The sequence below is a fragment of the Eleutherodactylus coqui genome, chromosome 10 (genome assembly GCF_035609145.1).
Source record: "Eleutherodactylus coqui strain aEleCoq1 chromosome 10, aEleCoq1.hap1, whole genome shotgun sequence".
NCBI classification, from domain to species: domain Eukaryota; kingdom Metazoa; phylum Chordata; class Amphibia; order Anura; family Eleutherodactylidae; genus Eleutherodactylus; species Eleutherodactylus coqui.
This window is the reverse complement of record NC_089846.1, coordinates 16,116,149-16,128,103: the sequence shown is the minus strand read 5'-3', so window position 1 is coordinate 16,128,103 and position 11,955 is coordinate 16,116,149. Positions and strand designations below refer to the sequence as shown.

Here is an 11,955-nt window from a genome sequence, read left to right as displayed (position 1 = left end):
TCCAATACACATAAATCAAATGCACTCCACAAACAAGACACTGACCAGACAGACATAGAACATTCTGAGGGGGCCCCACTAACTCTGCGCTACTACATTGTCACTATAGCAAAAAGTTTTCCACCTTTCTTCATTTCCTCAGGGCACAGCGTAGCAGCTTCCATTTCCCTGGTGCCAGGTTCTGGTGTGTACATCCGGCAGAGGTCAGGTAACCGCTGCAGCCAGTCAGGGAATGCAACATCAGCATTCTAAATTTCTGGCATCATGGCACCCAGTGTGCGAGCGCTGATGCCAGGAGTTCAGATGGCGATGCTGCAGCCTCTGATTGGCTGCAGCGGTCACCTGATTTCCACCGAACGTATATACTGCATTTCAGCCCATACCGTGGGGGCTGAAAATAGGCAAATATAGTCTGTTTTTTATTTTATGCCGGTGCCAGCCATTGGAAAATGTTTTGTTGCAGTGGAAAAACCCCTCTAAGGCCTCATCTCAACGGGCAAATTTGGATTTAAAATCCGCAGCGTTTTTCCTGCACGCGGATCCGCACCCCATAGGGATGCATTAGACACCCGCAGATAGTTAAATACCTGCTGATGTCATTTTTTCCTGCAGGCGCGGATCCCCCGTGCAGGAAAAATTCCGGACCTGCTCTATTTAGGTGCGGGTCTCCCGCGGGGACGGCTCCCGCAGGCTTCTATTGAAGCCTATGGAAGCCGTCCGGATCCGCAGGAGACCCGCACCTGAATTAAACTCACCTGCTGCGGGCCGTGCGTGTCTAGGAAGAAGGGAAGACACACACGGCCCGCAGCTGGTGAGTTTATTCTTATTTTCAGCCCTCATGTCCGCGGGGCAGGAGGGACCCGCTGCGGATTCTCCATGGAGAATCCGTAGCGGGCCTGATTTTCACTGTGGACATGAGGCCTAAGACAGGGGGAGGAAGGCGCTAAACTAAATTCTGCAGTGGGTGCCATTAACCTGAGACATGCACTAAACAGAAGCAGTTCGTCAGAAGACCAAAAAATCTTTCAATCTGGTCAACACTGTTCATAATACAAATACCAGAACTTGCAAACACTTCCCAGTGCGGTCAGCCATGGGGGCATTCCACGGGTATATTTAGGTATTACAAAGTGACTAATCAAGCCACAAGGCGAGGGACCTACTAAAGCATCCAGTGTTGAGATCTTGCAAAAAACGGGCAAAAACTAGCAAAACACAGAGCCGTGTGGTGCATTGGGCCACCTTTGGCAATGGGCATGTCCAGACATTCATTACATCACAACCTCGCCATAAATACTCCTAGCACAGGTCCTAGACCCAAAGCTGATCAGTCGCCTCTCCATTGGGGTTAGTGTGTTAGAAGAATGCCCCTCGCAGCGTTACGTGCCCTCCCCATCAGTCGGGTGCTACTACACGGAACTGACATGTGGAAGGATTCTTCACTAATCTTCATAAATCCTGGAGAATGGAATGTGAATTTCTACACATAGGCACGGCTGTCATTGGTGTAGCAGAGCTGATTTTGTCATTTAATCGTTTGGTTAGGTTATTGTGTGATCTTATGGCCATGCGATTGTTGTATCAACATAGCAAACTCAGCTCTGCTACATCTTCATTTATGCAAAACAGAATTCTATGGGGGGGTTAAAAATAAATTCCTCCCTTTAAACATGCGAAAAATGTACTTTGAGGTTGAATGCCAACAAATTCAACATAGGTGACTTGTGACACAACATGTATGCCAGGATTGTAGGCGGAGAGAATGTCATCGAGGCAGCTGTGCCAACTTCTGTGGTTAGGTGACCCTTATGGGATGGTGCCACTTGTGTCTTCTGCACACTGCAGCATTCGTGCCATCGTCTCCTTGTTAGAACAGACTCGGAAAGTGGGATTCATTTCCACGTATGGCGCATTGCACGTGGGCATGCCAGGCCCATTTGTGGAAGCAGTAGCATCTCATTGCACCCCAAAAAAACAGATTATCCACCCATCACCCCTCCATTAGAAATCATGCATGGTGTCATACCAACTTCTGCAGATGGTGGAACGGAACAGGTGGGGGGTGGGGGGACGACTGTAACCTCATTCTAATGCTCATTGGTATCCCATTGTCCCTTAACAATATAAGCCGCATTGCTCTCATAACACTGCCAAGCAGGAGGTTGCCAGTCAGTAGCAAATCAGTGACAACTTACATGTAATGTCTGCTTCTTGTAAAGAGATTGAAGTATCTTAAAGATGCTTTCTGCTGGGACATCTTGAGACTGTTGGAGATTATAGGCACAATCACTTAGTTTTGCTTCCTAATGTATGGTATGAGCTTGGCTCTGGTATTGTATATATGTACTGAGCTTGGTTCTGGTGCTGTACTCATGTTATGAGCTTGGTTCTGGTATTGCATCAGTGTACTGAGCTTGATTATGTTGCTGTATTAATATTGTGAGCTTGGTTTGGTACCAGAAAAATTCCACACAGGGGCTATCTAACTTGAGGCTGGTACTGAGGGGACTTGTCAGCCATGACAGGGGCGTAACTATAGAGGGTGCAGGGGATGCGGTTGCACCCGGGCCCAGGAGCCTTAGGGGGCCCATAAGGCCTATCTTCTCCATATAGGGAGCCCAGTACTATGAATAAAGCATTATAGTTGGGGGCCCTGTTACAGGTTTTGCATTGGGGCCCAGAAGCTTCAAGTTATGCCTCTGTGCAGCATGGTTTAGGTATGGGTACGGGTACAGATACAGATAGAGGGGGGGCCCCAGCTCACCTTTTGCATCAGGGCCCCTGAGCCTTTAGTTACGCCCCTGAGCCATGGTATAATACTGTATGCAAAATGAAGGTAGTTCTAGTGAGGGTATCATTCTAAAATTACAGTAAATCACAATAGCAAACATGCAAAGTCCTCATGTAGCCGTGATGAAGCACTATGCTGTACCTGTTGCTGGTCTGACATGGGGCACCAAGTCTAGGATCGCTCTTCATCACTGGTGCCCACTGTAACCAATGTGCATTTTACCATCATTTGTGTCCCTACAAGTCCCTTTCTATTGGCTACAACCTATTTTTGGTTTATCAGGAATTGGTTCTTCCATGGACTCTATAAAGGACCTGGGGACATTCTTTATGTATACAGATAGTCCCCGACTTGCGAACATTCGACTTACGAATTTCGCTAGATACAAACAATCTGTCCTGCGCAGTATGATGTCATGCTATGGCACAGTATGATGTAATGCTATGGCACAGTATGATGTCATGCTATGGCTCAGTATGATGTAATGCTATGGCTCAGTATGATGTAATGCTATGCCTCAGTATGATGTCATGCTATGGCACAGTATGATGTCATGCTATGGCACAGTATGATGTCATGCTATGGCATTACATCATACTGTGCAGGGATCGGGCAGGCTTCTATCAAGCCTGATAGAAGCCTGTCCGGTCAGATCGCGGTTGCTAGGCAGCCGGGGGCCTTCTGAAAGGCCCTAGGGCTGTCTATGCAGAGCGCCTATCAAGCCATGCGCTCTATGGGCACTCTGCATAGGCAGCCCTGGGGCCTTTCAGGAGGTCCCCGGCTGCCTAGCAACCGCACAGCGTCCCGCGATCTCATCGTGGGACGCTGTACGGGCCCCCTGAACGTCGGGTGCAGGCTGTTTCTTACAGCGGGGGCACCCGGCGGCAGCAGTTCCAACGAGCCGCGCCGCTTGGCAGAACTGTTAACACTTTAAATACCGCTGTCAGAGCGGTATTTAAAGTGTTAACAGTTCTGACAAGCGGCGCGGCTCGTCGGAACTGCTGCCGCCGGGTGCCCCCGCTGTAAGAAACAGCCGGCACCCGACGTTGTATGGAGTGGGATCCACCCGCGATCCCGCTCCATACTACCATTTGTTCTGACTTGCGAACAAATCGACTTGCGAACGGGCTCCCGGAACGGAACCTGTTCGCAAGTCGGGGACTATCTGTACAGGAACAGTTAGAGTATGGAAGTATGTATCAAACTCTGGAACGCCCAACACCAATAGGAAGCAGCGGCAGAAACAATGCCAGCATCTAAAAGGGCTGGATGCTTCTCTAATAATGTATGGCATTGTTGGTTATAATTAAAGGGGTTTTACGAAAATTCACTTTTATTATATATCCATGGGATAAGTGATAATAATCTGATTGGTTGTCGTCTCACCAATGAGACCCCCACGGATCCCAAGAATGGGGGGTTCATGTCCCTTCTACTCCTTGTGGGCTCACTGCAATGATTGCAGTGAAGAAGAGATTGACTGAATTACCGTTTCCCTGAAAATAAGACATACCCTGAAAATAAGACATAGCATAATTTTCCAGAATTTTTGAGGATGCAAAATGATTTTTCAGGCTTTTTGAGGATGCTTGAAATATAAGCCCTACTCCAAAATTAAGCCCTGCTAACAGTTAATTTAAAAAGTCAATTTAAATAGTGTCCAGGCAGCTATACATGTAAAGAAGTTAAACCTTTTTGAACAAAAATTCATATAAGACACTGTCTTATTTTCGGGTAAATACGGTAGCAGTTGAGCCCATTTCAATGGGCCTGATAAAATTAGCAGAGTACAAGTGCTCGGCTATCTCCGGGAATCACACTGAAGATGAATGGAGCAGCACCACGCACCGTGCATGCTGGACCGCTACCCCCTTCAGGCTCCTCACTATGGGGGTGCATTGAGCCCACAGTTAAAAAAAGAAGGGGTTACAGAAAACCAAGAACGTCTTATGAACTATGCAAAAGGCTGAAAACCCCAACTGCTTATCCGTAATGTTACCATGTATTGTAACCCATCATCTAAGGGTCTGTCATTGTAGTAGTGACGCCCCCACGCACATGTGTGAGGGGCTTTTAAATAGCACAAATCAGCTGTCATGGCAGCCAGCACGCGGCGGGGCACCTGTTCCTGCCGCATGTGCAGGGCATTTAACTTTTTAAAGCTCCTCTAAATCAGCTGTGCCTCAGTCGTGCCTCACAGCCCCGGGGAAAGCAGACCACTAGCACCAGCACAGAGCCATCCTGAAATGGGGACCATAGTGGCCAAGCTCTTACTGCCCACCGTTAGCAGCCTTGCATTTGTGCCAACCATCAGTATTGCTGCCAAAAGGAAGTTCCACATGGAAGCCATGATTTACTTCTTCACTATGTTTTTCATTGCGGTAAGTAACTTTTTTTTTTTACCTTGTCTTACATCAGAAAAATCATCCAATCAAAGAAGTCCTTAAAGGGGATGTCTACTTTAGACATCCCCTTTAAGGACTTTGTGCCAGAGATTATAGAATGCCATCTACTATGCAGTCCAGGGAGCCCTACAGAGGGCAACATTTCTACTGGCCTTTTCCATAGAGAGAGGCTTCCTGAAGAGGGTTGCAAACTTGTGCCGTGACGAAGTTGGTCACGCTCAGCGAGCCTGTTATCAGTTATACCCAGACAACCATGACATTATACAGATGGTGCACTGTGCAGAATATTTTTGGCACTCCCTATCATAAGAAAAAATGGTATATATTTTGCACTAATAGGCAGCCTGGCTTATAATGAAAGCAGTAAGATAGTGACATAACCCACATTAAAACAGCTTAGTGAATAAATACTGTACCAGGACCAAGCTCATAACATAAATACAGCACCAGAACCAACTTCACTGCATAATTACAGTACAAACCAACCTCAGTTCATAGATACAATAATACCAGAACCACCATCATAGCATGAATACAGTACCAGATCTAAGCTAAGAACATGTATGCAAAACCAGAACCAAGCGCAGTATGTAAATACAGCACAAATCAACTTCAGTACATAGATACAAAATTAGAATCAATTTCAGTATATTAATACAGTCCCACAACCAAGCTCATAATATAAATACAACATGAAACAAACTTGATACATAAATACAATACCAGAACCAAGCTCAAAACATAAATACAGCACCTGAAACAAGATCAAAATGTAGACACAATGCCAGAACCAAGCTCATAACATCACTTCACCTGCGGGGCGTAAGCCTTCTGCTGGCACTATACATTGTTGTGCAGATGATACTTCCCAAATCTGTATTTTAGTAAACGGCAGATGTAGCAGAGCTGAGTTTGTCATTTGTCATAAAGCCTTTCATGCCAGTTTCTGGCATTAAAAAAGTTGTATATTCTTGTGCAAGTGGGGTTTTGCGCAAATATTTGCAACTTTTAGCCTTGTCACTTTTTTTTAAAGTGGGCAGGGCTTGTTGGGAGGGGGCATGGCCACACCAGGCCGACATATTTACTTACAATTTACGCTAGTGACTGACCTAGAGTATGCCTGAGCTGTACAGCAGGTCGGACCTGGCGTACATTTCTGTGTGGCGTGTGGAGATGCGCCTAATACATGCATCGGGCAGTGTGGGAGAGTACACTACCCTGTTTCCCTGAAAATAAGACATACCCTAAAAATAAGACATAGCATGATTTTCCAGAATTTCTGAGGATGCAAAATGATTTTTTAGTCTTTTTGAGGATGCTTGAAATATGAGCCCTACTCCAAAATTAAGCCCTGCTAACAGTTAATTAAAAAAGTCAATTTACATAGTGTCCAGGCAGCTATACATGTAAAAAAGTTAAACCTTTTTGAACAAAAATTAATATAAGACACTGTCTTATTTTCGGGGAAACACGGTATTAGACCAGCGCTGGAAATGCCGGACTTAGTAGATTTCTCCCACTCTGCTATTTCATCTTGTAGTATAGTGAATGGGTTCATCTTCATCACTCCCCAGAATTAAAGGGTTTTGTTATGGAGACGTGTAGTGTTTTTATCGCCGTCTGACTGCTACATTAATAACCGCAAAACTGAAAGGATTTGCCATTTTTTAATGTTTGGGACCACAAGCGCTAATATATGAATATCACCTAATTCAGTGCAGTATCGCATAGAGAATACGAAGGAGTAAGTTCAGCTCTGCTACATCCGTGGCGGATTATATCACAGAGCTGAATAGGGTGCAGCGCAGCGCTGACTGATGCAGAACAGTTGTCAGAGCGTCCGATAGTGAATCCTCTGTCAGCCCTTTAAACATGTGCTGTGCCCGTCAGCTGTGGGCACTTCTTAAGCAAACACCAGCTGCTGCCATTGCACCCTTTCACTGCCAGACCCATTTTTGGAACCTGCCCCCCCTTCCCCAATAACCCATGTCTCTTGTCTTTTGTAGATGTTTCATGCCTGTGAAGGTCCCGGGCTGTCCTTCATCTGTATCATGGGATATGACCTCCTGGAATACTTCAGCATCTACGGGACCGCATTGTCTATGTGGGTGTCACTAATAGGTAAGCTCGCCCATTATACTTTGAGGTACTCTATTCTATGCTGTGCCCACGCCATTCTTACCTTCTCTTAAGGACATCAGGGGAATCCTGCAACTGGTGTTTGACGCAAAGTGGGTTGCACCTTGCAAATTTTTTTTACAGTATGCCCCACCCATTTGCATAGAATACGCCCATGGACATTATAGGGGGGGGTCTATAACTGACCGGCCCCTGGTCTGGTGGACACAAGCCTCTGTGTATTATATGGATGGCCATTCATCTATATGGCCATTGTACAATTCTACATTTGCTGCAAGGGAAATGCCTATCTAGCTATGGTCTTCCTCGGTAAACGACATTGCCACACTTTGAAAGGGGTTGTCTTACTGAAAGGGGTTGTCACTGGTAGTGAGACACCCCCTTTAATATAGCTCTGACCCCAGACAAGACCCATTAAATAAATGCAAACACTCTCATCTCAATAGATACAGACCCCATAATCTAATACATATCCCATACCAGACCCCTTAAATAAAAATCCCAGATTCACTAAATACAGACACCCAGACCAGACCCCCTAAATAAATAAAGACCCCAGAACAGACGCCTTAAGAAAACAGACAGTAGACCAAACTCCCTGAATAATTACAGACTGTAGACCAAACCCCCTAACATAATACATATCCCATACCAGACACCCTCAACCAATGCCTATCCCAGACCAGACCCCCTTAACATAAAGCAAAATGTGAAATAGGGCCCACCTACCATGTGTCATTTATAATACTGGAGTCTTATGTGGCAGAGGGGCTTTGGAGCCCCTTCATTCACCCCCGTTTTTTAGAAGAAAATCTTCTATGTCTTCCCTGAAAGCCTCAGATGACATTGTCTACTATTTCTCCAGCACTTGGTGACTTTGATGAACCCAAGAGGTCTACCGTTGTGATGTTTGGAGTCCTCACCATTGCAGTCAGGATATATCAGGATCGCTTGGGATATGGCGTCTACTCTGGGCCTATAGGAACCGCAGTGTTGATGATTTCGGTTAAATGGGTAAGTCCATGATGACGGTAGTCATACTTGTTGAGTGCTTTATAGTTCGTACATGTATTTGAGTCTATTCTCGTTTTTCATTGTCTTCCAGTTGACGAAAATGAAGGAGAAAAAAGGACTCTACCCTGATAAAAGTGTCTACACCCAGCAGATAGGACCAGGGTTCTGCTTCGGTGCATTGGCTTTAATGCTGCGCTTCTTCTTCGAGGTATGTTCCCCGTCGTATGGGTTATCTAGATCCTAGGTTCTCGACCTGTGGTATGTGTAGCCCAGGTGGTGCACACCATGTCTCTGGTATAGGCAGCGTTGTGTATGAGTAAGGGGAACCTAGAACCTTGAGTAATACTCATCTAGATGCATTGCATGATTGATGGCTACATAGTGAAGACCCTTACTAATGTGGCATCCAGAGAAACAGTTTTTACAATATATACTATATGCTTATGGAACTTTACTATGCAAGGTTAGTTCAAGTTCATTGATTGGCTGCTCTGACGTTTTATACATTGGCATTTCTTAAGTCAGCTCTCAATCTGCAGGATGTTCTAGATTTGAGCTAGTAGTCCTTCACATAATCGTCTACCTTTAATAGATGGATCTTAAATGTGCCATTGTTTGTGATTTCCCATTTCCATGGTGCCGCAGCTCTGGAACCCATAGGTCAATGTATTATTTAGATCTTTGTCTTATTGTCCACTTAATGCCAGTGGATTTGCTCTGGAGCCCAAATGATCAGTATGCCAGTGCTCTAGAATCATGGGTTTTTCTAAAATGTTTCACTATGCTATGTTTGTAGAACCTATGACTGGTCATGGGATCTAAAGTACCACAGTGTTTATGTTCTCAAAGAACAAGTGTTGATGTTGACTTCTTCTGCAGCTACTAGTATCAGTGTACAATTACTCTGGTACCCAGTAAATGCTAGTATGCCCTTTTAGTGATACCCCAAAGTAGCAGTATACCATCAAACTGGGATTATGAGTATTATTGCGCTGTTTATTGAGAACACAGCGTGGTATTGTGACAACGTTCTGGATCCTCAAGAGCCATGAGTGGTATTGTGGTGTTCTGGATTCCCAAGTACCACCTTACCAATGTTCTAGTTGTATTGTGCCATTGTTTTGGATTTGTATGTATCACTGTGGGATAAGTATGCACTGTGTAAATGTGTAAAATAAATAATTGTTCTGGATCCCTAAGTTCTACTATGCCATTTTCTAGAACCCGAAGTGGTATTGTGCCATTGTTCTGAATCCTGATGTAGCAAGCTGTATGTAATTGTTCTAGAACCACATTTGGTATTGTGCCATAATTCTGGATCTTTATATATCACCTTGCCGATATTCGAGTGGTATTGTGTCATGGTACTAGATCCTCAAGTACCATTATTCCATCGTTCTAGAGCCACAAGTGGTAGTGTGTTATTGTTTTGATTCAAATACCACTGTGCCATTGTTCTGGAGGGAGAAGTGATATTGTGTCAGTGTTCTGGATCCTTATGTAACAGTGGCATTGTATCATTACTCTGGATCCCCAAGTACCAATAGACTATTGCTTTGTAACCATAAGTATTGGTGTTGAGTCTGCAATCCAGAAAAATGCCAATATACTAATTCATAAAATAGGACAGCGTCCGGTATCATAAGCCCAGAACTTCGAGTTCAACTGTGCCAATGTTCTGGAATGACAAGTGGTAGTATGCCATTGTTCTGGATCACCAAGTATCAGTGCACCATTGTACACAGGGCCCATTGTTTTAGAACACATGACACCAGCTTACTACTGTTTTGGAACTTCATCAGCTTGACCTACAGAAACACAAACCCAAAAATGTTTCTATTTCTAAAACACGCATCAATAGTAAAATGTTTTCTACGATGTTGTCTTATCCATACATTTTCTCATCTCCCCAGGAATGGGACTACACCTACGTGCACAGCTTCTACCACTGCTCATTGGCCATGTCTTTTGTCCTCCTCCTTCCTAAGGTCAACAAAAAAGCAGGAAATGGGGGAGATCCAGCCAAAATGAACTGGTCCACTTTTTGCTGCTGTACATGTTAGAGCCTTTGAACGTGAGACCTCGGCTATCCACCGCCAGTGAAGCCATACCACAAAGGGGTCACCTACCAAGCTGATACCTAAGGGGAGCAGACTATCTTCCATATGAGTTCTGAAAAGACGATGGGAAACTCAAGGTCATTGTATGAAATTTTGACCTGAAATTTTGGACAAAAAGGGCAATGCTTTAGTAATGTTATCAGTTTTTTGTAAGATTTGTTGTACCTATTTAATGCAGTTTGTACATTTTAATTTTATATATATATAATGTTATGATGTCTAGGAAACAAAGAGGTGTGATAATTTATGCAAGTTTTTTAAGGGCAAATAAAAATTGTATCTTATTCTATTCGCCGTTATCTCATAGAGTTTTGGTGAGCTTAATGAACATCTTCAACGTTGGACCTCTGTTGGTTATGGAAGTTCTGCTAAGCTACATTTAGTTGTGGGATGATTGTCCACCTCAGTGGTTCCATAGTTCTAGACATACAAACGGAGGAAGCCACTGGTGGTACTCTGGCATTACTGATGGTGGAAATCAATCCAACTTGGATTCATCGGTCACCAGTGCAAATAGAGACGATGTTGGGTGTCAAAGGTAAAACATGTGATGGGCGCTGTGAGACCAAATGTCCTTCAGCCAAGTGCCTGCAAATTATTCCGACAGACACAGGTGTGTAACGATGGCGCCACCTATCTCTTGTTGGACAATTAGACGCTCCTCTCTGCTAGTGGTCTGTTGAGGGTGTCCTGAGCTCAGTCACATTGTGTGCCCTCCCACATCCACTGGTCCCAAATCCTCCTAACAGTCTGGTCAGATGCTCCTCTCTACTGGTGGTGTCCTGAGCCTGGTCACCTTGTGTGCCCCCATCCACTGGTTCCAACACCCCCTAACAGTCTGGTCAGATGCGCCTCTCTACTGGTGGTATGTAGGGGGCGTCCTGAGCCCTGTCACCTTGTGTGCCTTCACACATCTACTGGCCCCAACACCACCTAACAGTCTGGTCAGACAGTCTGCTCTACTGGTAGTCTGTCGGGGGGGTCCTGAGCCTGGTCACCTTGTGTGCCCTTCCACATCACTGGTCCCAACACCTCCTACCAGTCTGGTCAGATGCTCCTCTCTACTGGTGGTCTGTCAGGGGGGTCCTGAGCCCGATCGCCTTGTGTGTCCTCACATATCCACTGGTCCCAACACCTCCTAACAGTCTAGTCAGAATGGCCGGTGGGGGACAATTCATCGATACGACCATCTACCTTCTCACATCCCAATAATGCGCCCCTCTCAGACTCTGGTAACAGGGTAAAATCTCTTCTCTGCGTCGTAGAGGCGTTTAGTGGTCAACAAGCTCTGCACACGCGGAAGAAGAGGTCACTACACACAAGGAGCCTCTGAGAGCCTCTTATAGGCCAAGGGGGGAACCACTTTTAGGGCCTCAGGTGACAAGACCGTTCATCTAATCACCACAACTCTCATAATTTACAGATCTGCCTGAGATGGAACTGCAGGACGAGGTTTGCAGCAAAACAACAACTTCTTCTAGGGGCC

The 11,955-nt window shown here is 45.2% G+C and overlaps 1 protein-coding gene across 1 annotated transcript; it reads left to right on the top strand.

Moving 5' to 3' along the window:
* The first annotated feature begins 4,937 nt into the window (after positions 1–4,937).
* Positions 4,938–10,753, top strand: MYMK (myomaker, myoblast fusion factor). The gene is made up of 5 exons (XM_066579742.1): positions 4,938–5,172; positions 7,203–7,317; positions 8,201–8,349; positions 8,441–8,557; positions 10,263–10,753. The coding sequence occupies exons 1-5, from the start codon at positions 5,038–5,040 to the stop codon at positions 10,410–10,412; spliced, it is 666 nt and encodes a 221-aa protein (XP_066435839.1). The 5' UTR covers positions 4,938–5,037; the 3' UTR covers positions 10,413–10,753.
* The last annotated feature ends 1,202 nt before the right edge of the window (positions 10,754–11,955 follow it).